General features: G+C 35.1%; 2 protein-coding genes across 4 annotated transcripts in view; one reads left to right on the top strand and one right to left on the bottom strand.

Moving 5' to 3' along the window:
- The window catches only part of SOSTDC1 (sclerostin domain containing 1), a 46,174-nt gene extending 45,682 nt beyond the window's left edge, over positions 1-492 (bottom strand). For all 3 annotated transcript variants that reach the window (XM_060685677.2, XM_060685675.2, XM_060685678.2), the window contains exon 1: positions 274-492. The gene's annotated coding sequence lies outside the window, so the exon portion shown is untranslated. The remainder of the gene's footprint in view (positions 1-273) is intronic.
- Positions 480-23,464, top strand: LRRC72 (leucine rich repeat containing 72). Its single transcript, XM_034402487.3, has 9 exons — positions 480-706; positions 1,929-2,002; positions 3,808-3,877; positions 4,518-4,599; positions 6,203-6,316; positions 8,574-8,663; positions 15,300-15,458; positions 16,425-16,452; positions 17,284-23,464. Exons 1-9 carry the CDS (start codon positions 593-595, stop codon positions 17,447-17,449), a joined length of 897 nt encoding a protein of 298 aa, XP_034258378.1. The 5' UTR covers positions 480-592; the 3' UTR covers positions 17,450-23,464.
- Positions 23,465-23,553: the final 89 nt, after the last annotated feature.

The following is a 23,553-nucleotide window of genomic DNA, read 5'->3' as shown; positions in this document are numbered from 1 at the left end:
AGGAAGTAAATTACCTTTGAGTAATTGTTAAACTCTTTATACTATTAGGAAATCTCGTGTAATATGACAATTCTGAATACCTGGTAAAATACCAGAGAATATGTAAGGTGAACCCATCCCACTTCTTGCCTTTTGGATTTTTTTTTCGTTCTATATGAACCACGGGCTTTGTAAGAATCAGTGGTTTGAGTAAACCAGACAGAAGTTCTGTCTGGAAAGAAAGATGCTCAAAAGACATGCCTGCATTGTTGCTCAATAGGAAGAGCCGCCTACCTGTCCCTGATTTTCGATTAGACCATCGATTAGAGACGGTGACGTTTGGGTTCTTGGGAGCTTTCCCTCCGCGGCTGCAGCATCTGATCTAAGCGCTGAGTTCAGCGCGCTTCAGAGTGACCGTTTTCGTCGCGGCCAGCTTGTCCGTCGCCATAGCGACCGTTCCAGGCACGCGGTGCGTTGTCCACTTGGCTCTCGTGGGACCTGACAGCTGAGGACAGGAGCGACGGTAGAGACGAGATCCTAGCGCTGCCCTGGCACGTCTGGCCTAGCCCTTTTTCACCGGGCTGGGAAGCAACGCGCCTCCCCCCAAATAAAAATGCCGAAAAGGTCCGTTGACGCCCGACAGACTTCAAAAGCTTTTCAGTGTGGTCCAGGAGGGGGCAAAGAAAGGACTACTATCAATTTGGATGAGCACCAAATTGTTAATGAGGTAATTGTAATCTTCACCATCCTGCTCCTTCTCGGGCAGTTTGGCAAGGGGCCATTTCTCCTAGGAAATCCTCCCCCCCCCACTTTCCTAAAAAAATAATAATCATAAACCTGTCTTCGAGTTGGAGACAGTCTTCTAAGTCCACATTTATGCCCTAGAGGTTTTGAGAAAAGGGGCATGCCTCCCTTTTAGCCTGTGTCCATTCCTACTCCTGTATTGGTGATTGACACATAATGTGATGTATTTGGCTTCAGTTTAAATTATTATAGGAATCACGGTTTGTAAATCAAGGGCGATGACTTCCTGCAAAGTGTATACCTAGCCAATTGCAGCTTATTCAATAGTTATGATTACAAAAGATGCCTTTTGAGTTCATTCAAACTCCTTTGTGAAGGTATGCTATCCATGTTCAGCCAACTGTGATGTAGGCAGCAAATCAGGTAAAGTAGAATTAAGGTGATACATGAACGCCAAGAGGTTCTATTTCTTTATCAAGGGGCCATAGGAAAAAGTGTTTGCTGAGGGGCTTTGCTTCTTAAAGCAGAACGTTAATTTGGGGAAAGGGTGTGCTCCTTCCATTCTCCTACAGGAGAAAGTATATTTTAAAAAATAACAGATAGTAGATTTTGTAAAATTATATAGAGTATAGGAGAATATTAGTGTGATGATATGTAAATGGTTACAGTCATGCACAAGAGCAGAATAAGAATTGTTTAATTGTTAAAACCCAATAAAACTAAATTTAAAAAAAGCAGCTGCAGAGCTTAAATTTGTCCTAGGAAAAGCAGATTTTCCCCCCTCAAGATGTCTATGGATATTCTCAGTCATCCAGATCATGGTTGTTCCAAAGATACTTTTTGCAAGAGGCAACTGGTTGTTTGGTTTTCCTTGAAGATGTTTCGCCCCTCATCCAAGAAGCTTCTTCAGCTCTGAAGAAGCAGGTTTTTAGATAGAGAAGTGAAACGTCTTCAAAGAAAAACTAATAAAGTCCTATTCGCTCAAGCTGTTTCAGCTCTGTTACGGTACCTATATGTTTTAATTCTCAAGCTTGGGACAAAAGATTCTCAAAAAATGATTGTTCTGAACAGCATGGCCATGTACCTCTTGTATAATTAGATACTTATATTTGTTCTATTTATTATTTTTCACATTTTTGAATTGCCAGTGTTCCTTGAGGAGGGACTCAAGTACAATCACTTTTTCTGACACAATCTATTTTCAGATTTTAGAAAAGCAACTAAAAATTTGCGGCTACAGGAATGATGAAGAAGTTATATATCTATACCTTGGAGAAAAGTAAGTTGTTTGCAGCTGTTACTATAATTAAGATGTACCATGTAAAATGGTCATTGGCTATTTCAGTAGCAAACAGAATTTGTTGAAATCGAAGTATGGTATCAGATGGACTGTTTAGTGTTTATTTTATCAGACTAGTATTTATTATAGCACTGTCTAAGTACCAGAATTTAGAAAATGTTCAAAGTTGATGTGATATAAAAATCATAAATAAGAAATCATTCTGCTTCCTCACCTACCTCCACCTTTCTGTCTATATAAGATTCTTATTTTTATAGTAAAGTACTATAAAATTTTTGGGACTTGGTGGCTCAGTGGCTAAGACACTGAGTTTGTTGATCGAAAGGTCGGCAGTTCAGCGGTTCGAATCCCTAGTAATGGGGTGAGCTTGTCCCAGCATCTGCCAACCTAGCAGTTCGAAAGCACATAAAAAATACAAGTAGAAAAATAGGGACCTTTGGTGGGAAAGTAACAGCGTTTCGTGTGCCTTTGATGTTTAGTCATGCTGGTCACATGACCATGGAGATGTCTTCGGACAGCGCTGGCTGTTCGGCTTTGAAACGGAGATGAGCACTGCCCCCTAGAATTGGGAACAACTAGCACATATGTACGAGGGAACCTTTCCCTTTACTATAAAATGTAACCACAAGAAAATTGATAACCTTATCTCTACATTTGGATGCTCAAGGCCCAAAAAACTTAGTTTTATTAGAGCAAAGGATAGATTTGAACATTTGTGAAAATGAGTACTAAAAAAAAGACTGAAATGAAATTCTACTGGGGAAAAAATAGATCCCTTTGGGTTCAAGTCTTCACATATGTTTCTTCAGATTGATGCCACTGATTTCAGTGAAATGTCTCAAAAATAAGTAATTTGAGATTTGCAACCTGATTACTTAAGGAATAAGAACAGGCTGGAAGATAAATTTATTTATTTATGGTGAAGATAAATAAATAAATAAATAAACATTTAGAAGTAAATTCATGGTTTTAGAGAACAAATAAAAAGAATAAATATTTGTATGCTTCATTGTATACTTTTGTATTCTGTAAATAAAATGATAGCATGAGACATTTAAAAGAAAGTGGTATTATCAATAAAAAATTAGATATAATAGAACCAAAATGCAGTAGTAATATTTGAAACTGCAGTTTTTGATTTCAGTTTCAACTGGTTTCATTGTAAAAAAATAAATCCGAAGTCATATTTTTGTCTCCATTGAAATAAATTAAAGGGAATCAAGGATGGATATGGAAAAGCTGATATGAATCCAAATCATGCTGGTTATGAATTTTTTAGCATCTTCTCTGTATCCTTTGCATCATATCTACTGTAATTGTAAATGTCTGTAATTGTTAATACAGGTGATTCTCAGTTAAAAGCCATTCAATAAGCAACCGTCCAAAAGTATGATAGAGTTGAAAGACCAGTATTTACAAACAGTCCTTGAAGTTTTGGCTGCTGCAGCACTCCTGCAATCACATGGTCATGGTTTGTGATCTACCTGTTGATTTCCCACAAGTTAAGAGGGATGCCAGCAGGAAGTTGTAGTTATGTGTGCAATGGCAGTAATTTAGGACTGTTGGAAATGCTGTGGTTAAATGGCACAATCAGAAGGTTTTGTGCTTTATGACCTCATCACTCAGCAGTGGAAATTTTAATCCCAATTACTGTAATTAAGCTGTAATATGAAAGAGTAAGTATATTTCTATATGTTTAATACTATTCAATCATGAATATTGTGTAACTATAGAATAATATTTAACTGGTCACTTCATACTAAAGTTATGAATTTCTCTTTCAGTGGATTAAAAGATGTTCCTCATTTATCACGGTTCCGGAAATTAAGAAATTTGTGGCTAAACCACAATAAGGTATCAAATACAGGAACTTTCATAACTGCAATTATTACTTATTTCTGAAAAACCTTTTCAGATTATTCTTTCAAGGGGAGCACCATTGACTGTATTTAAAAATAAGCCAAAATTTCAGAATTACAATGAAAATTGTAACAACTATAGTGACTTCCCTAAAACATAATTGTATACATAGTGGACTATTAATTTATCATATTAAGCTAAATAAATATGAATATTTAAGAGTCTTCATAAAATGATAATATATCATAGAATCTAGCTGTGTATAAATTTTATGGGCTATTTTCTGGGATATCGCAACAATTTTCTGGGCTATCACAAAATATTTCCAGTTTGCAGATTACCTTTTGGAAAATGTCCAGACTCTGCCAGAACAGCAACAGAAAACACCAATGGAATGTTCTGGATTTCTCCAAAAGGGTCTAGTTCCAGAAATATAAGTGTGCATATCTCTAATCTCTTTTAATTCAGCACACTGATTATAATAAATTTCCCAAAGTATCATAATATCATAGCTAATGTTGTAACCATATGTAATAGAATAATAATTCATATATATATTCCTAAATTAAATTTATATGTGTGTGTGTGTATGTACCAATAAAATAACAGTGCTATTCTAATTTTTATTGTTTAGATTCAGTACATAACTTTCGTGAAATATAACTGTTGCTTGACAGAATTATATCTTCATAATAATGATATCAGAAATATAACAGGTACTTTCTAAACATTTCATTTGATTTGATTTTTCTGAGTAAGAAATAAGTTTAATACATATGCAAAAGACGTAAGTAAGAATATTCTCTTAAATATGTAATGGCTCTGAGTTACCATTTTTGCACCAGATAAGGACTTTTGCTCTTCTATTTATTTTCTTTTGAAAATATATTATTGTATTGATTTTTATGTGGCAATGGTCCTTTTTATCTAATTTTCCTTGCCTGTAGTTTGAAATGCAATATGAATTTAACAACTGATTTTACTATAAAATATTAATTGTAATTTTAAACTACTATAATTCCAAAGTTTCTTTTAGAAGTAGAATATATACATTTAAAACAAAGAAAACATTTTCATAGTATCCTCTCAGTAAGTTCACCACAGGTAGATGGAATATTAGTTTAACTCAACAATAAATCTTCGATCTCAATTGTTACTTTTATATGATCAAGATTAATGTATTCATATGTTTAGTTTAAGCCTTACATTGAGTTGGTTACATGAAATTTGTACTTCCTGAATTTAAGTAATGTCTTAATGTAGTGAAATCTCTTTCACTGCATTAAGAATGCATTGGAATTTTATAAAAGGGGTTTTACATACAATAGACTAGATTTCAAGTGATTTGTGTGAATGATGTAATTGCATCAACTGTGTTACATAATGACATAATCATGTAAATGTTGTAAATGAACTCAAGCACATAGTCTCAGATTTAATTGATAGTTGCTAATAATAGACATGTCCTTCCCCTGGTTGGTCCATTGTAATTTCATTATAATTTGTTAAATAGCAATAACATTAGCACTATACTTATAACCATAGTGCTTTACAGCCCTCTCTAAATGTTTTACAGAGTCAGCATACTGCCCACAAACAATCTGGGTCCTCATTTTACTGACCTCAGAAGAATGGAAAGCTGAGTCAACCTTCAGCCTGTCAGGATCAAACTCCTGGCAATGGACAGAGTCAGCCTGCAATATTGTGCTCTAACCACTGTGCCAGCATGGCTCTCAGAATAACTGTTTGCAATAATAATAGGCCAGCTCTTTTCCTAATTTCATTTAATGGTTAGTGAGAACATGGTCTAGGTCAGAGTTCCCCAGGTGGTTAATAATGACCCCCAAGGGTTGATGGGATTATCCCAGGGGTAGATAAATGACTGGGAATAAAAAGTGGATCAATAAATGGCTGGGAATCAGTAGGTGGTTGACAAATCATAGAAGATCAATTGGATCAATTAATTTTTTCAAGTCTTTGTAGAGTGTGCTAGTTCTTCATCCTGAAGATGAGGTGGCTAGCAGCGAGAATGTTATCCAGAATCTGATAGTCAGTCCCAGATGATTACACTATTTTCATGTAATAAATGTTTGAAAGTGGATGAGCAATCTGAAACTTTAAAAAAAAGGTGATGAATTGAGGAGTTTGGATATCCCTTACTTAGTCTCATCAAGCTTTTACCATCCAGCCAAATGCTTTCAAGAATCTTATAAAGAAATCATGAATGTTTTAACTGTTTTATTGCCTTTCTTGCAGTAAAATAGGTATTAAAGTACAAGTTGTTTCTATAGTGCCTTATATTTTGGTTATCATTTTTAGGTGCTCTGAAAAATTTACACTCACTGCAGATCTTGCTGCTTCACAACAATCAGCTAAAAAATTTGAATTTGACTGTGAAAGAACTACAAGGACTGCGAACTTTACATACCTTAAGTAATAATGTGTGTGTGTGTGTGTGTGTGTGTGTTTTACATAGAATAACAATACCAACAAATACATTTGTTTCATAGAAGCAGCTTTGGGGAAGGAATGGGATACTATACTTCAATTTTTTTAAATAGGTTCTTTTGTTGAGAAATTTTTTTTGTAATTCAGCACACCTGTGTATTTTTTAATTGATGTGTGTGTGTGTTCTTTTACTATATTGGGCAGAACAAGGGACATATGAAAATGTCTGAGTCTGAAACTTCATATTAAGATAAACAAGACAGTACTGGCGCCACTAAATTCTGCTGTATGAAATTGCCTGCAGGGAAATAGGATTATAAACTGTTAACCTTGAAAGTGAGTGTGTAGGCAATCTTTCTCCCCCCACCACCCCACCCCAAGGAATGCATCCTGCTAGGCTTTCAGAATTCTAAGAAGTAAGAACTTATTCCTTGGTAAAGTAATTATTGGAGGTGTTTAATAACATCCAAATCATTACTAGCATACTGAACATTTTATAGGAACAAATCTGAATCATTCTAAACTTGAAAAGAAGATGATTAATGATTGTCAGATTATCCCAGCTACTATGGAAGATATAGCCATCATATTTTGAAAACAGCTATTGAAAAGGGAAAAAGTTTATGATGGGTATAGGCATTTCCAAAATAATTATGTTGAGATTGGTTTACAAGAACAAACACTTTTCTTAGATAAAAATATGTATTTAAGTTGATCAGTAAGAGCCAGTTCATTATAGTGGTAAAAGGCATCAGGCTAGAAACCAGAGAACTGAAGATTTCTAGTGCTGAAAGATGCCAACTGAATGACTTTTGGCCAGTTGCTCTTCTAGCCCTATAAAGATGGCAGTGGCAACTTGCTTCTGAAAATCATACTAAGAAAGCTGTATAAATTCAGGCAATTGCCAGGAGTCGAGACTGTCTTGAAAAAACCAATACATAAAAAGTCATGCCATCTATTTTCTAAAAAAAAACAAAAACAAAACCCAACCCCACAATAGGACACAATATTAAAGACATTATTTATAATTCTTCCAAACTGACAGTCCATAAACCAATGTAATTTCTCCAATGAGTATAGACAAAGAACTATTTTTATTTTGCAAAAAGATATTAATTAGTTCAGCAAAACTACTGATTTATTACATTAAATCTTGATATTTTTTGTATATTATTTTTAAATTTTCTTCCTGTTGAAAGGCACAAAAGATTACATACAACAGTAGCATACTGTACAGATAATTGAAATGAAAATCCATACTATGACAGCAAAAATGTTTTGGTTAATATTGACATCATTTCTAAGTAAATTACAAAAATAGTGTAAGTAGGTATTCTTTCCACTGCTGCCATCTACTGGTTCTTTAAGTGCACTTAATTAGATTTCCTTTTTTATGAAAGAGAAAAAACCATTTCTAAAACAAAGGCTTTTTAGAATTCCTTGAAAAAAGCCTCATTATCCATTCTGTAGATATTCATATTATTCAGATGTACTAAACCAAAATGCTTTTCCAAAGTAATGAATCTTCAAATCCTAAAATTTTAATGTAACTTGTAGCTTATTGTAGAACATTAGGAGATTAACCTGATGGAAATAGACAAAAACTGTTATATAAACAAAGAGATCTGAACCATGACTTATTTCTTGGGAAACAAGATTGTATTTAGAAGACACAAGTGTGGCTCCTGCCCTATAGACTACAATATAAAAGGGAGGGTGGCAATACATAATCAGGATATAAAAATTCTGTTACTATAGAATTTTCTATAGCCTATTTCAATATGTAGTACGTCAGTTTCTTGAGCTTGTATACTTCATCAACCTTTCAAGCCTGGATGTAATATCGAATACATACTATTTTAATGAAATCCAATAATGATCTTAGTAAGTCACATAGGAAAGAGTCCGTTCTATTGCAGTTGTAATTTGTCTCCGCTTGAAATGCATTAGCAAGTCTGTTTGCAAGGGTTAAAAAAAAATGACACATGTGCAACTTGTGGATTATTTCTTTGCTTAAAGTAGTAAGTTTTCCTAGTTAACCATAAGGTACATAAGCATTTAAAAGATAATAACACAAAATAAGCCAAAAAGCAAGGGTGATCAATTTTTCACAATGGGTCAGAAGGTTCAGGAAGGATACACTTTCTGAATTCAAAATGGCATATTATGTTTGCACAGTGGAAATTAGCATTAGATTGCCACATTTGTGCTCAATAATTTTCTTCTGTTTCAACTTCTGCAGACCTGTTTAACAATCCTCTGTCACGAGAATGCAGATATCGCCTATATGTAATATATCACATCCCCTCAGTAACTTTGCTCGACAGAAAAGGTAGAACCCTACTTTCAAGAGAAATGTTTTGCAAAGATAAAAAGTATTATTTTTTATGGTTAAAGTAATTTTATAAGGTTCAATATGCGGTGATCTTTTCGGTGGATATTTTGTTGATGGATTAATATGAGTTTTATTGGGGCCTCAGCATTGTTTATATAATCTTTTTGGTGTATTGTGTTTTTAATCTTTTGCTTCCTGCAGTTCTTTCTTTTTTCTCCCCATGTTTTATTTATTTTATTTATATAACATATAAAAATTCAATTTCCATCAAACAATGTGTGATCTGGGTACAGTTGTTTTAAACAGTCATGATCCACATATTTGTTATAGTATTCTTCACAATAATATTGATAATATAATAGCAGTAATACTTAACATTATCATCTTTAACAATTCTCAACTTTAATATTTCCTCTTTTTATGTCTCCTCTTTTCTAACTTCTGTTTCTATTGTCTAGCCATTGATAAAATACGTCCCATATCAAAAAATATTCAGTTTCTTCTTTATTCTTAATAGTAAGCATTAATCTATCCATTTCTGCACATTCTAGTATTTTTTTAATTACATTCTCATCTGACGGAATCTCATCCTTTTTCCACAATTCTGGCTGCAGTTAGTATATGTCAGTGGTCGGCAACCTTAAACACTCAAAGAGCCACAAAGGCCCTAACCAGAAGCCCCCCATCCAATTCTGGAGCCAATCGGAAGTCGGTTCCCTCCACCATAGTATCTTCTCCTAGCGCGGCATCCTTTTTCCTCTACGTATCCTAACTGAAAGCCCTATCAATTGTGGAGATGACTATAGAGAGGGAGCCACAGCAGAGAGATGAAAGAGCCACATGCGGCTCCAGAGCCGCAGGTTGCTGACCCCTGGTATATATAAAACCAGATATATAATCCTTCTATCATATTTTTCCGGTAGGATGGCCAATAAAAATGTCTCTGGTTTCAAGCCTATATGCTGCTTTATCATTTTTTCCAACCAAGTATGTATTTTCGTCCAATATTTTTTAGCTTTTGGGCATGTCTACCACATATGGTAATATGAACCAGATATTTGATTACACTTCCAGCATTTAATGGATCTATCCTTATACATTTTTGCCAGTCTTGCCGGTGCAAAATGCCATCTATAAAACATTTTATACAAATTTTCTTTATATGCAGTTGACATAGTCAATTTAATATTTCTATCCCATAGGTTCTGCCATTTATCTAATTCTATTGCATGTCCAAAGTTTTTAGCCCAAGCAATCATTGTCTCCTTTACCTGCTCCCTTTCAAGCTTAATACTTAATAAATACCAATATAATTTCGTTATTAGTTTTTCATCTGTTCCAGTTAATATCTGGAACAGAGTTAACAATATCTGTTAACTCTTTGTTAAAACCATACATTTTAGCATATTTCTCATAGCGAGATTGTAACTGCATGTATGGCAACCATGCAATGTCCATCCCTTGACTACTAAGTTCCTGCTTGGTTTTTAATTCCCCTTTTTCATTTAAAATATCTTTGTATCTTACATTTTTTTCCATGTTGATAACAGGATGTACCAATGCTTCCATAGTGGAAAGCCAAACTGGTATTTTCAAATAGTGTTGTTCTTTTATTTTAAACCAAACTAATAATAATGCATTCCTAACGTAGTGTCTTTGAAAATAACTATGTATCTTATTCTTCCATACCATAAGAAAGCGTGCCAACCTAGTTGGAGGTCATGACTTTCTATGGTTAATAATCTTGTATGTCTCAGACTGATCCATTCTTAATTCTTAATGACAGTTGCAGATCTTTCCATTTCTCCAGGTCTAGTTTAATTTGTCTCATCAATTCCATATAATTATCCTCTTTAATTGTTGCACATTTTGCTGTTAGTAGTATTCCTAAATACTTCTCTTTTTTAACTATCTGTATATTAATTATTTCTATCAACACTTTTTTTGTGTATCTATAAGATTCTTAACTAAAATCTTTGTCTTATCCTTGTTTATTTTCAGTTCTGCTACTTCTCCATATTATTCTATTTTTCTAATTAGCTTCGGTCCAGTTTCTAAGGGGTGTTCTAGTATAAAAACCAAGTCATCTGCAAATGCCTGTGGCTTGTATTTCTCTCTTTTTATTTCCATTCCTTTTATTTCTTTTATCTTGCCGAATGTTCCTGATTAACACTTCCAAAGTCAATATAAATAGCATCAGGGACAGTAGACATCCCTGTCTAATGCCTTTCTTGATATTAAAGTTCTCTGTCATGTCTCCATTTATCACCTTGACTGATGGTTTACAGTATATTGCTTTAATCATATTAATAAATCTCTCCCCAAAGTCCATATATTTTAGTTGTAATAACATAAATTCCCAATTAACATTATCAAATGCTATCTGTGCATCTAAAAACATCAATGTCATTTGTTTTCCATGGTACATTTCATAATACTCCAATGTATTTAGAATCATTCTTATATTGTTTTTAATCTGTCTCTTTGGCAGAAATCCATTCTGATCTGGATGTATAAATTCGTTCAAGTACTTTTTTAATCTCTCTGCTATTATTGAAGCATATATTTTATAGTTTGCATTCAGTAAAGATATTGGCCTGTAGTTCTTTATCTGTGTTAAATCTGAATTGTCTTTCGGTATAAGAGTAATATTTGCTTCCATCCATGAATTTGGTATTTTTGCTTCTAGTAGTACTTCCAACATCACTGAGCTTAATACCTCTTCTAGTTGTTTGTCAAATTCTGCCAGTAGCCCATCGGGCCCTGGTGTTTTATTATTTTTTTGTTTCTTGATCGCTTCTGTCAATTCCATCATGGTTATCTGTTCATTCAGCATATCTTTAACTGTATCGGGTACCGATTGAGTTCAGATTGTTCCAAATATTGTATTTTGTTTTCTAAAATTTCCTCCTTGTCATACAATTTCTCATAGTACTCTTTTAAAATAGTTTTTTCTCCTCATTCTGATAGTGAAAAGTCCCTTTCTCATCGATTAGTCGATGTATCAATTTTTTTCTCTCTCTCTTTTTTCAGTTTATATGCCAACCATCTTCCAGGCTTATTTGCATTTTCAAAAAAAAAATATTTTGCTCTTTCACTTTTAATTTTTTGTGCCAATTCTTCTTTTTCCAATAGGTTCATTTTATGTTTTATTAAGTCTATTTCATTTTTCAATTCCTTTTTTTGTGGTTCTCTCTGGAATTCTGATTCTAATCTTTTGTATTCTTCTTCTAATATTTTCTTATTTTGTTTCTTATTATTTTTCTTTCCCATATATGTTATAGCTAATCCCCGGGTACATGCTTTAACCAGGTGTGGGTTCTACTTACCTTTACTACCGGTTTCCAACAGAGCCATGCACATGCGCTCTTCTGCGCATGCGCAGAAGTGTTTTGATGACGTCGGGGTGGGTGGACGGAGCCTCCCTCCGGTTTTACTACCAGTTCTATAGAACGGTCTGAACCTGGGGCAACCCACGACTGACTTTAACAATATCCCATACAATTTGCAGGGAGGTCTCTTCCTTCCTATTCTCCTTGGGGGGAAAATCCAATTCTTTTTTCATCTTTGGATGAATTCTTTATCTTGCAGTATTGCTTGATTTAATGTCCACTTCCATTTTCTTTTTTGTCCTTTCCAAATAACTTTCATTGGATTATGATCTTCTCAAACATTTGGTTCTATTTCTATCGCTTGCACACATGTTTTCAGTTCTGATGTCATCCATACCATGTCTATTCTGGACCAGGATTTATGCCTGTTTGAATAGAATGAATATTGATTTTTCATAGGGTGCATTTCTCTCCATACATCTTGGGTTCCTATTTCTTCTATCATTTTAAAGAAGGTTTTAGGGAGTGTTTTTCTGGCTTTTTTTTTACCTATTTCACTGCTCTTATAGTCAAGTTCTGTGTCTACAATTGCACTGAAGTCTCCTACCACACAAATATTTTCATATTCCAATTTTCTTACGGAGTTTTCCATAAAGTTCACCTTGTTTATTATTATCACTATCAACAAAGGTTGTTTTCTTTTAATGACTTGTACGTTAAAATCCACAAATTTGTAGGTTGTAATCCACAAAGGCCACCAAAACCCCAGAATTATATTCAACAAATTATAAATCCCCAAGGAGTAAGGCTGAAAGTTCCCAGGTTCAGTTGCTCAGTTGCTCAATTGTTAAGATCTATATCCAAATAGGGAGTTACAGTGTTTAAAACTTACACTATTTCCACTCTCTTCCTCTGTAGTTTTCTCTGTAAACAGTTCCCAGATGGAGGCAGCTTATCTAAATCTTGCAACAATGTTTTTCCAATAAGCTATCCAAGGTCAGTTATTATTCACACTTTCTTTTCTTCACTTTCTCCACTTTCTCTATGGGTTTTTTCTGGCCAGTAGGTGTCACTGTTGCACTATTTCTCTTCTACTCCTCTCCTTTAACTTCCTTTAATATAACATTTTTTTCCCTTTAAGGATTCCGGAGCCCAAGTTTTATAATCCCAAGTAAAGTTTTAGATTGATAATATCCAATTAATATAATCCTTAGGTTAACCAATCCGATTTTCCTCTTTTAGCATTTATATCTTCAAATTATTCAAATAGTTCAAATTTCCTGTTTGGATCTATTTCAGCTTTGTGCTTGTTCAACACTATTCTCATGTAGTGGGAGATGAACAATTCCACTCCCTTCTTTTACCACCCCACTGTCACTTAGCCAATTTTAAAAGGGGGAAATTTGACAGAAGTGACCCACACTGTTCTTCAGTCTTCCCTAATTCTTCTCTGTTCGGGCTGTCACAGCTTTGGACAGCATGCAATGGCCGTCTTTTCCTTCCTGCCAGATTGGGAGCTTCTCCTGGATCAAACAAGGAGTTAGAGATCTTGTGGTCTACGGGGGTCTCCTCTCTTCTATACCACCCCTCCAAATTGGATTAGGTCCGTTGGGACCATTGGCAAGAGAATTTTGATGAACTTCCATAGAGCACTATGAAAGAATCGTCATATTGCCATGATGTCAGCTTTGCCTCCCCTCCCACAGTTCTTTCTAATAGAGGGTTGTTTATATAGATCTGATAAATAAATAAGAATATAATCGGTACCCTGTTGCATCAATCTTTTGGGTGGTCTAGTTTAGCAGTCTTTTCTCACAGTGCCTAGCCAACTGCAGCAGGACGTCCACTAGTCTCCCAGCAGATGGCCTTCAGATTACATGTAGTCCTTGACTTACAATAGGAGTTGGGATCAGAATTTTCTTTGCTAAGTGATGCAGTTGTAACGAACTACCATATTGCATAGCAACAGCAATCCTCTGGTTGCTAAGTGAAGTGTATTCTTGCTAGGTTTCCAGAACCAAAATCACAAACTGTCAGGCAGGTAAGTGGCTGCTGGTGGTGGAGGAAATAGCAAGGGTGCCTGGGAAAGCATGAAGAGGTTGAGGCAGGATATGTAAGGGTGTGAGACCTGGGCAGAGGTCAAGCAACAGGAGCGAGGAGGTTCATGAGATGAGCAAGTCTGGAAAGGTGCAAGGGTGTGCATGAAAGGTGTGGCAAGCAAGAGGAGAGTTGAAGGTGCTGTGGAAGAGGGATGTGAAGGTGCATAAAGATGCGGATTGAGTATACTGTGCATATGGGGAGGGTATATGCAAGTGCACGTGAGAAGTGCATCAAGGTTTGGGGAGGGAGTACAAAGAGCGTGCAAGGGTTTCAGTTCATTGAAGGTGCTAGGAGGTACATGAGAATTATAGCACAGGTGCTCAAGAGCATGGATCATGGAGGTTATAGGACCGTTTAAGGATGACATGAGTGTCAGGGAGAGTGCACTAGGGCAACTAGTGACCATCCCTGATGGTTCCCATTTTAATTTCTGAGGAAGCCAATAGAGAAGATTGCAAATGGCAATCACATTATTGCAGGATGCTGCAACTGGTCATAACTGCAAATCAATTGCCAAGCACCCAGATTGCAAACAAATGATCAAGAGTGTGCCATAATTACTGTCACTCAAAGGATTGGTCCCAACCACCTTAATGTTCAAGATTTTTGTAACTTTGAACAGTCACTGAACGAATGGCTCTAGGTTGCAAACTACATGTAGTCACACTGCCATCAAGGCTAACACCATTCATACCCATGATTTCTATGAATTAGTCTAACCCTTTTTTGCAGCCAGTCAAACTGACAGCCATCATATCACATCATAGCAAACTCTGAAGTTTAATTATGTGTTGTCTAACAATTATTCTTTTTGTTTGTCCTGATTTTTCCAAGATTAAATTTCATTGATTTACATCTGGCTATAATATTTTGAAAAGGGAAAATAGTTACTACTCCTTATCCACTTTACTCATACCACAAATTTCAAAACTTCTCAGTGGTATGGATCAACTGTCCCATTTAACAAAAATACACTGTGGAAGCAAGGTTTCAAAATGCCTCTGAAAGGACAATAGGCACTGAAATTTTCAGGGAATATTCTAAAGGAAGAATAGAAAGACATAAAGGAATCTCTGGAACATTTTATGGAATGTGATAAGTCTTTTAAAAATAAATAAAAAGCCAAAGAAACTTGAATATTTGATGAAAAGATACTAAGATATTTTAATGCTCTGACAAAACTTTAATTTATATTTCCCAGAAATAACTAGAAAAGAAAGAGAATCAGCATTGCATATCTACAATCATGAGAAGACTCTTGTCCTTCAGTCCATAGGATTTGGGAAAAGAGTAGATATACCTTTGTTGCCAAAGGCAGCATTCAGTCTGACATCCACAAAAGTCTTGCGCTTGCCTCCAGGTATTTCAATAATAATTTACTAAAGTAACATATACTCTTGTTGGATGCACCGAGGTGATTATAGGTTGAAAGGATTAGTTGGTGACATCACTGTTGCCTGGGGTACACCCAGTTGGGGGTCCTTTAATATCTCTGGCGGGAGCAAAGAAAAGGAGCTCATCCAGCCCCATGACAGCACTCGTGCTTCGAACATGAGCTTCCTGCTTGTCAAGCCAGTATCTTAATCACATGAGCCACCATGCTTCTTAATAATATAGATTACCAATCAACATTCTTTCCATGACATGCTTAATAATTTTCAACATTATCTAAACTTTTATAATTACCTCTCAACCTCAAAAGATCTTTATTTGTAATTATATTGTACATATCAATAAAAAATCTTTGTAAGAACATAGTTGTATTGAATCATTTGATCTATTTTTAGCTTTTCTGGTTCAACTATTGGAGGTTTTGAACTTTGATAAATTAAAAAATTAATTTTTTTTAATTTGTTCATTGTATGCATATATTGCACAAATATGAAGCAATTATTAAAATTAATCATTTTGCTTCCAGAAGTTAAGGAAAATGATTGTTGAGTAGAATAATGATTGCGTGATGAAGACTTTGGACTATATAAGTAGTTCAAAGGATATAAAAACTAGATCTTCAAATATATATAATTAATATATTTTAAAAGGCATGGCATATAGAAGTTAATCTGAAGAAGGAAAAATCAATCTTTCTTATTCAAAATGTACACATTGTAAATTTCTAAATATTTATAAATTATAAGGGCCAATCCTTAACCATTCAAAATTAAAATTCAATACATTTTATTGAATAAATATTTTAGAACTAATTGAGAATTTTATGCATTTACTTTTTAAAATGAATGTAATTTAAGTTGATTAGTTGTTTAGTAATATATATTAACTGACAAAAGGAATATACAACACTCAATGTTTTTAACGGTTATTCTAGGTTGCGAGTTTGGAAATCACTTAGTTAAGTAAGTAGCTCAAACAGTTTCTCCATATTTTAAGATTATATTGTAAATTAAAAAGTTCTACACAAGTAAAAGGACAAGTCAAGCCATAGCTCCTTAAATTGAACAGATAATCGTGCTTGTATAAATATTAATATGCATTTTATAAACTTCATGAAGAGTTATGCTGCATTAGAGGTTTAAATATCAACATCATTAGATATAAATATGACATAACACTAGATTTACCATCTTGAATTTTAAATGATTTGCAAAAGAACATTTCAGTGGAAGATATAATTGGTATGAATATATTGACTATACTATTTGACTTGTATATCATTGATATTTTCCTCTTTAATTTACATACCATTTGCACAATTATTTGGTACAAAATATACTGAGAACCAGTTTAGTCTAGTGGTTAAAGCAGTAACTAGAAATGGGGAAACCTGAGTTCTCACTTTCCCTAGATCAAAGACAAAAGCAATGGAAAACCACTTCTAAAAATGTTGCCAAGAAAACTTCCTGGACTTGTCCAGGCAATCAACAGGAGTCAAGGTTGGCTCAAAATCAAAAAGAAACAATGATGGGAAAAATAATTTTGGGCAGAGCAGAATTCAGTTTTCGGTTTGGAGTTCTTGAGATTTGAACAGAATTTGGTTGTGAGTTTGGAACAGTTTTTGAGATTACAGAGGAAAAACTTAAGGGGAGCCTTATTTTAGAAATGGTAGTACATTTTTGTGATTATTTTAAGAATATGCTTAAATTATGGTGCAAATGCCTATTTAACCATTGGTTGTATAAGAATATTGTCATTTAGTAACTTTTTTGGGGTGGGGGTTACTCTTAAAGAATCCCATTTGCAAATCCAGAAGATGCTGTCTTTGTGCGGGCAATGAAGCGTGGCATGGTGGAATTTTCAACTGTGGATTGGGGGAAAATGCCTACCTGTGAAGAAAAACGCCTTGGCAGCAGTCCAGAGAAAAGGCCAGAAAAACTGACCATTAGATTCAGATAAGAGCCTGTTCTTACAGAAAACTCTCTCTTTTAAGAGCTTTTTTTCAATTGCATTCCTATTAAATGTTCCAAGTGTCAATTGAAGATATTTTAAGGGGGAAAATATTATTTAGTTGTGTTAACACTAAATGTAGAACACTTTTTAAAATAAGAGTGATTCAAGAATTCAGCGGCCAGGGCAATAATGTTACATGCCTGATATAGATCAGTCTTGGAGTAACAAAGTATTTTTGAAAATAATTAGAATATTTTGAAGTGATAGAGGTTTAAATACAAATTTTTGCTACCCAACAATTGTAACAATATTATAATTATATTGCTTGAAATATCTTCAAAGATATGAGATCACTATTGAAAAGTCTGTCCTTAATTGCCTTCTATGTTAAGAAATACCGTGAACTGGTAGGAGAAATGGGAGATATGAGATTAGTTATTTCATCCCATTAGACTTTATCATAGTATTTAAAATAAGTATTAATATCTTTATTTATAGGAACATTGAAATAAGTCTAAATATAATATTCAAATTTCATTTGCATTCACAAGTTGTAAATAATGCAGTAAGTGAAAAAATTATCTGACATTAATTTTTGAAAAGTCTGGCATGTATGGTTCTCTGATCATTATTGAACTCCAGGGCCAGCTGTTCCAGCTAATATATCCACCAGTGAGACAAATTAGCAACTTCTGGATGGCCCTAAATATTGGTCATAAATTAGTCTAACCAATATCATATTGTTATCTTTGTAAGAAACACTAAGTACATTTTATTTTACATATTAGTTAAAGGCTGAACTATGATTTTCTTTGTAACTATGTTGCAAAGATTTAGATGCAGTCTTTATCATAAATACTTTTAATTTGCTAATTTAGAATGACGTCTATTAGGCATTCTAACTGGGTAGCAAGTAAGCAGTCTGACAAATTCTAACCGACTGGGATGTCTTCTCCTGTTATAATAAACTTTTGGAGGCAAATATTCAATCTGACAATGTTTTGCATGGATTAAAAAATATATGGAAACCAGTCAAAATACTGAACTGTTTAAGGGATTACTCTACTTATTCCAGAACAATTCAGCTTGTCTTGATTTTGGATTTGTTATAAAGTATTTGTTTCGTGTACATTCCTAGTACAGACTTGCCAAGTTCAATATTTTGCATTTCATATAAGAAATGAGAGAAAAAATATTATTTGCTAGTCTGGAAATTAGCTGCAAATTAATATAGATAATAAAAGTAGATGCAACAATGTTCTGAGTTTTCTATTTTTTTCCCAATAAAAAACTTTTAAGTTGTCTTACTGATTTATTCTTTAAAATGTATAGGAGGTGGGGAGGAAATATTGTTAACGAGATTTTTTTATTGTTTGTAGAGGTAGTTCTTCAAGCTACAAAAGTTACTTAACAGTTGTTGAAGGTTACAGCAATCCCCAAAAGCTACCGTACATATGACCCTGCTTCAAAGTTACAACTGCTACAGTGCCCCATCTCCTCCCCCCACTTTCCCCCCACTGTCACTGCACCACTTGGGTCTGCTCCTTATATGCCTATCACACATCCCACATTTATCCTTTGAAGATCTCTGGATCTCACATTGTAGGACACACTCTATATCCCTGTAGTGACATAGCAGTGTCGATCCAAATGCAGCTATTTCGTTCCAACCACTTGAGGGCAGAGCAAAATAGCAGCCAAGAGACAAATTGGTTTTGTTGCCTTACAACGATATATCACTGCAGAAGCTTTCTGCAACTTAAAGAAGCTTTCTGCATCGCTGTGCAGACCTCATTAAGGTAGCAAAGCAGAATGGTTTATCCTACGGCGACATGGCGCATTTCTGGAAGCAGTAGCTAATTCTGGCCTATAAGTTTCTGAATGGTGGTGCAAGCCACATCAGTGAAGTAGAATGGGTTGCTTTGTCCCTTGGTCGCATGGCATGATTCCAGAAGTGGCTGCTATGTACACAACAGCTAAACTGCATTCTGATGGCTATAAATATCTCTGCCACTTGCAGAATTGTGTCATGTGGCCGCATGATGAAGTAATCTGTTCCAGCACTCTAGAAGGCCTTGGACTTTCAAACAGTAAGTGAAGAGGGTGTTTAGTTCGGTGGGGTGGAAATCAGGTCTAAGGCCTGGGGACACACAGTGGGAATCAGAGCAGGGGCAGGGGGTGTTGTATAGGATGTCTTAGAGAATGGGAGGCCTTGGTAAGGTCAGAGCAAGCAGACCAGGGCCTATTCTATGCCACTAATGGCTTCCCCGCATCCGAGGCACCCATGTCCTATTTAACTTGGCTGTATTGGGGAGTAGGTATGGGGCATCATTACATGAGATGCCATTGCAACATGCAACCATAACAGACAAGCTCCATTACAATTGTATTTTGAAGACTATATGTATATGTTATCAATCAATATATGGAGAGTATTGCTATAACATTGCTAATTTCTTTAACTAAGATTTTAAAGGAAATTAGCAGCATTATTTGCCGTGGACAACAGCATCCAACATAAATATTTTGAAACCTGTTTCTGGTCCTTTGCAGTATTTTGGAGTGATATACAAAAATGGTGATTCAGTATTTGCCAGGTCAGGGTGTTAGATTCTTAATTAATACATTTACTTTGGAATTGGATGCTATTAAAGTATATCTATATTTAAATATTGATATTTTAAAAGGAATTACAATATCAATTTAGACAATTATTTTATACAGATAAATTACTGATAAATTTATACCAGCCAAAGATACCCTAAAATATGTTTTAGCAAAACTGAGATTTAATCTATCAGATTTTCAGCTTTATCATCTGGTTTTCATTTCAATATATATTTTTGTGAAATGATCATTTTTTTTCTGAGTATTGCCCTCTTTCGACTCAATTACATTGTTTACCCCTCTAAAACCTCAGAAAATTTTAGAATGAATGTATAATAACAAGGATTTTCATTTTTAACCTTAAAGATTGTTAGACATATTTTGTTACTAATAGGTAATGGGTGAAAATTTGACCCAGAACTATAAAGAAACTGACTTGAACAAGCCAAATTTGAAGACAATAGGCGATATGTCTATATGGACTAGGTGCCTTAGTAGCTTCAGATATGATCTTTAAAATAAACTGTGCTTAAAGTAAGGTGACCAGACGTCCCGCTTTTGGCGGGACAGTCCCGATTTTTAGCAATTTGTCCCGCGTCCTGCGGCGTTTCAAAAAAGTCCCGATTTTTCATTCTGCCTCCTGAGTCCCGCTGCCTCTTGAGCCCCAGCTGATGGCTAGAAGAAAAAAAAAACTGTTTAAACTCTTGCCCGGGGCTTCAAAGGGCCGCCCTACAGGCAATCAGTGTAAAGAGTTCCTGAAGCTAGCTAAGCTGCAGAAACGAAACCGAAACCAGGATCTTTGGTGCAACGTGACAAAATGAGGCAGAGAGAGATTTATTTTTATTTTTATTTTTCATCCCCAAAAAAGGTAGGTGAAAAACTGCAAACAATGGGAAATTTAGGAGGAGAGTTCAAGATTTTAAAACACAAAAGAAAAAAAAGCTGTATTTAACTAGGGAATTGTAATAATTGAGATACTATTAATTGTATATTGTGTTGAAAGCAGAAATGGTTAAGTTGTGGTTCAGAGGAATATATGGGGAAAATTATTTGGTTTATTATTATTGGTAAATATAATTAATTGATTTGTAAGAAATTGGATTGCATGGAAATAATTGGAATATTCATGTTCATATTGATTAATATACAAAAAAGATAGTTTTATAACTAATTGATTTATATTAAAATGTTGAATTTGTATTAAACAACTGTATTACATAATTACATAATTAAACAATGTGAGGATGGATATAAAAATAGATGGCAATGGGAAGGGGTATAATATAGAATAGAAGGAAAAAATTTAATTTGATTAAGATTAGAGATGAGGATGAAGGGTAATACTGGTTTTTTTAAAAAAATAGATGAGGAATAAATATGGCAAAAAGGAAATATAGAAATTGTAAATTTAATTGAAGTGACTAAACACTGTTTAAATTTGTGAACCGGCCAAATACTCTGTTCAAAGAAAATAAATTGTATGTTTGTATGTGTGTTTCTAATTACTGCTATTTATTCATATTTGTTCTCTTTTATTCTTTAAAGTTTAACCATTCATTCTTTATCTTAATATCTTTATATTTGTTTGGGGTTGGCTTTCTTCCCTTTCATCTTTTTTATTGTACAGCAATCTTTCTCCTCAAACCTACCACCTCTCTCTTTTCTTTCCTTCTTACTTTCTCTTCCCCCCTCTTCTTCTCCTCCCTACTTCCTCTTCCTTTCTCCTTCTCCTCCTCTCTTCCTCCCCCTCTTACCCTCACTCCTACTCTAATTTCCCTTCCCTTCCTTCATCCCTCTCTATTGCTGTATCCTTTTATGCATATGGACTACTCAGAGGGCTAAAAAAGTTATTTTTGACTGGTCCTCGCACTTTTGACCAGTCCTCAAACTTACGACTGTCTTCACATTTTACGTTTTTTGCCCTATCTTATCACCATGGTGAAGAGAAGCAGTTGTGAAATGAGTGACATGGTTGTTAAGGATGCTGCATGGGCATAAATGTGAGGATGGTCATAAGTGTGAGGACCAGTCAAAAGTGCGAGGATCTGTCAGAAATGACTTTTTTCAGCCCTCTGGTTAGTCCTTTTGTGCATATGGACTACTCAGAGGGCTGAAAAAGTTATTTTTGATTGGTCCTCGCACTTTTGTCCAGTCCTCAAACTTACGACTGTCCTCACATTTTACATTTTTTGCCCAGTCTTATCACCATGGTGAAGAGAAGCAGTTGTGAAATGAGTGACATGGTTGTTAAGAATGCTGCATGGACATAAATGTGAGGATGGTCATAAGTGTGAGGACCAGTCAAAAGTGCGAGGACCTGTCAGAAATGACTTTTTTCAGCCCTCTGAGTAGTCCCTATACACATAGCCATGGCCACCCGGTCACATGACCAGGTAGCCACGGCCACCCAGTCACATGACCAGCTAGCCACGCCCACAAAATAAGCCACGCCCACAATGGTGTCCCTCTTTACCAATCTTAAAATCTGGTCACCTTAGCTTAAAGTGAAATTAACAATTTTACTTAAAAATTTTCAAAAATAAAATGAAGTAGAAATTAAATGAAAACAAGTATTATATACTTGAAATGTGGAATAAAGAATTTAAATATGCAAACTTGAAAATCATTAGAGCCAGGTCCAAGAAATGTAAACACAGATATTGATTTAAGAAAAAAGCCAATACATCAGAAAATATGTTTCATGTTTATGGAACCCTCAAAGAATGTTTTTAAAAGACTGGGTATCAAATTATTTTTTGTGTGTATTGTCACTGTCACAAGTGTTTCCAGGATTGCTGTGGCTACTTGCTTACTCACAAAACAGTATGGTTTCAATCAAGCCATCTCCTGTTTGTAATTACCTGCAAGCCTTCCCCGCCCTAGTTAATTGCAGGTTAACTCCCCATATAAGCAAGGACCTTTTCGCTTGCTACTTGGGCCTAGACTCCTGGTTTAGACCTAAATGCACAGCTCCTGCAGGAAGCTTAGTGCAACGCCGCAGATGGGAGAAGAATGCAGATAAGGACTCCAGACGCCGTTGCAGAGAAACTCCCACGGATGCTTGCCTTTTGCTGTTTTGTAGCACGCAAGCTATCATTGGGACTGCTGTTGCTGGACCTTCTTCCTCCCACAAGCTTCAAGCAATGTTTGCTGTTTGAACTGTTTTTACTTCAGGTGACTTTTAGCTGTGAAGTTTGTGCTGCCCCCACTTGGATTGCCTTGATGATGTATCGATGCCGAAGCTGCTTACCTTCATGCTAGCTTTATTCTCTTGTGAACTGTTTCGGTATTGTGGAGAGGGATCTAGGGAGATAGCCTTGCTTCACATACCCAGATAAGACTTTGTTTTTAATGTGCTTTCTTAAAGACATAGTGCTTTTTAAATGTTTTAAAGTAAATTATATTTTTACACAAGACGCCTCTGTCAGAATTATTTCAGTCTCAGTGTGTTTACTCATGAGCTGGTTCACGGTCCGGGGTATCCCTCAACCCCATTTCATAAC

The sequence above is a fragment of the Pantherophis guttatus genome, chromosome 4 (genome assembly GCF_059756535.1).
Source record: "Pantherophis guttatus breed Tessera chromosome 4, ASM5975653v1, whole genome shotgun sequence".
NCBI classification, from domain to species: domain Eukaryota; kingdom Metazoa; phylum Chordata; class Lepidosauria; order Squamata; family Colubridae; genus Pantherophis; species Pantherophis guttatus.
Note: the sequence above shows the minus strand (reverse complement) of the source record. Positions and strands in the feature narration are given on the sequence as shown.

Coding starts and splice junctions, on each gene's coding strand:
- LRRC72 (XM_034402487.3), top strand. CDS start 593: ATGCCGAAAAGGTCCGTTGACGCCCGACAGACTTCAAAAGCTTTTCAG. Junction 4,600..6,202: donor TGATATCAGAAATATAACAG/GTACTTTCTAAA, acceptor TATCATTTTTAG/GTGCTCTGAAAAATTTACAC. Junction 16,453..17,283: donor TTTGGAAATCACTTAGTTAA/GTAAGTAGCTCA, acceptor TTACTCTTAAAG/AATCCCATTTGCAAATCCAG.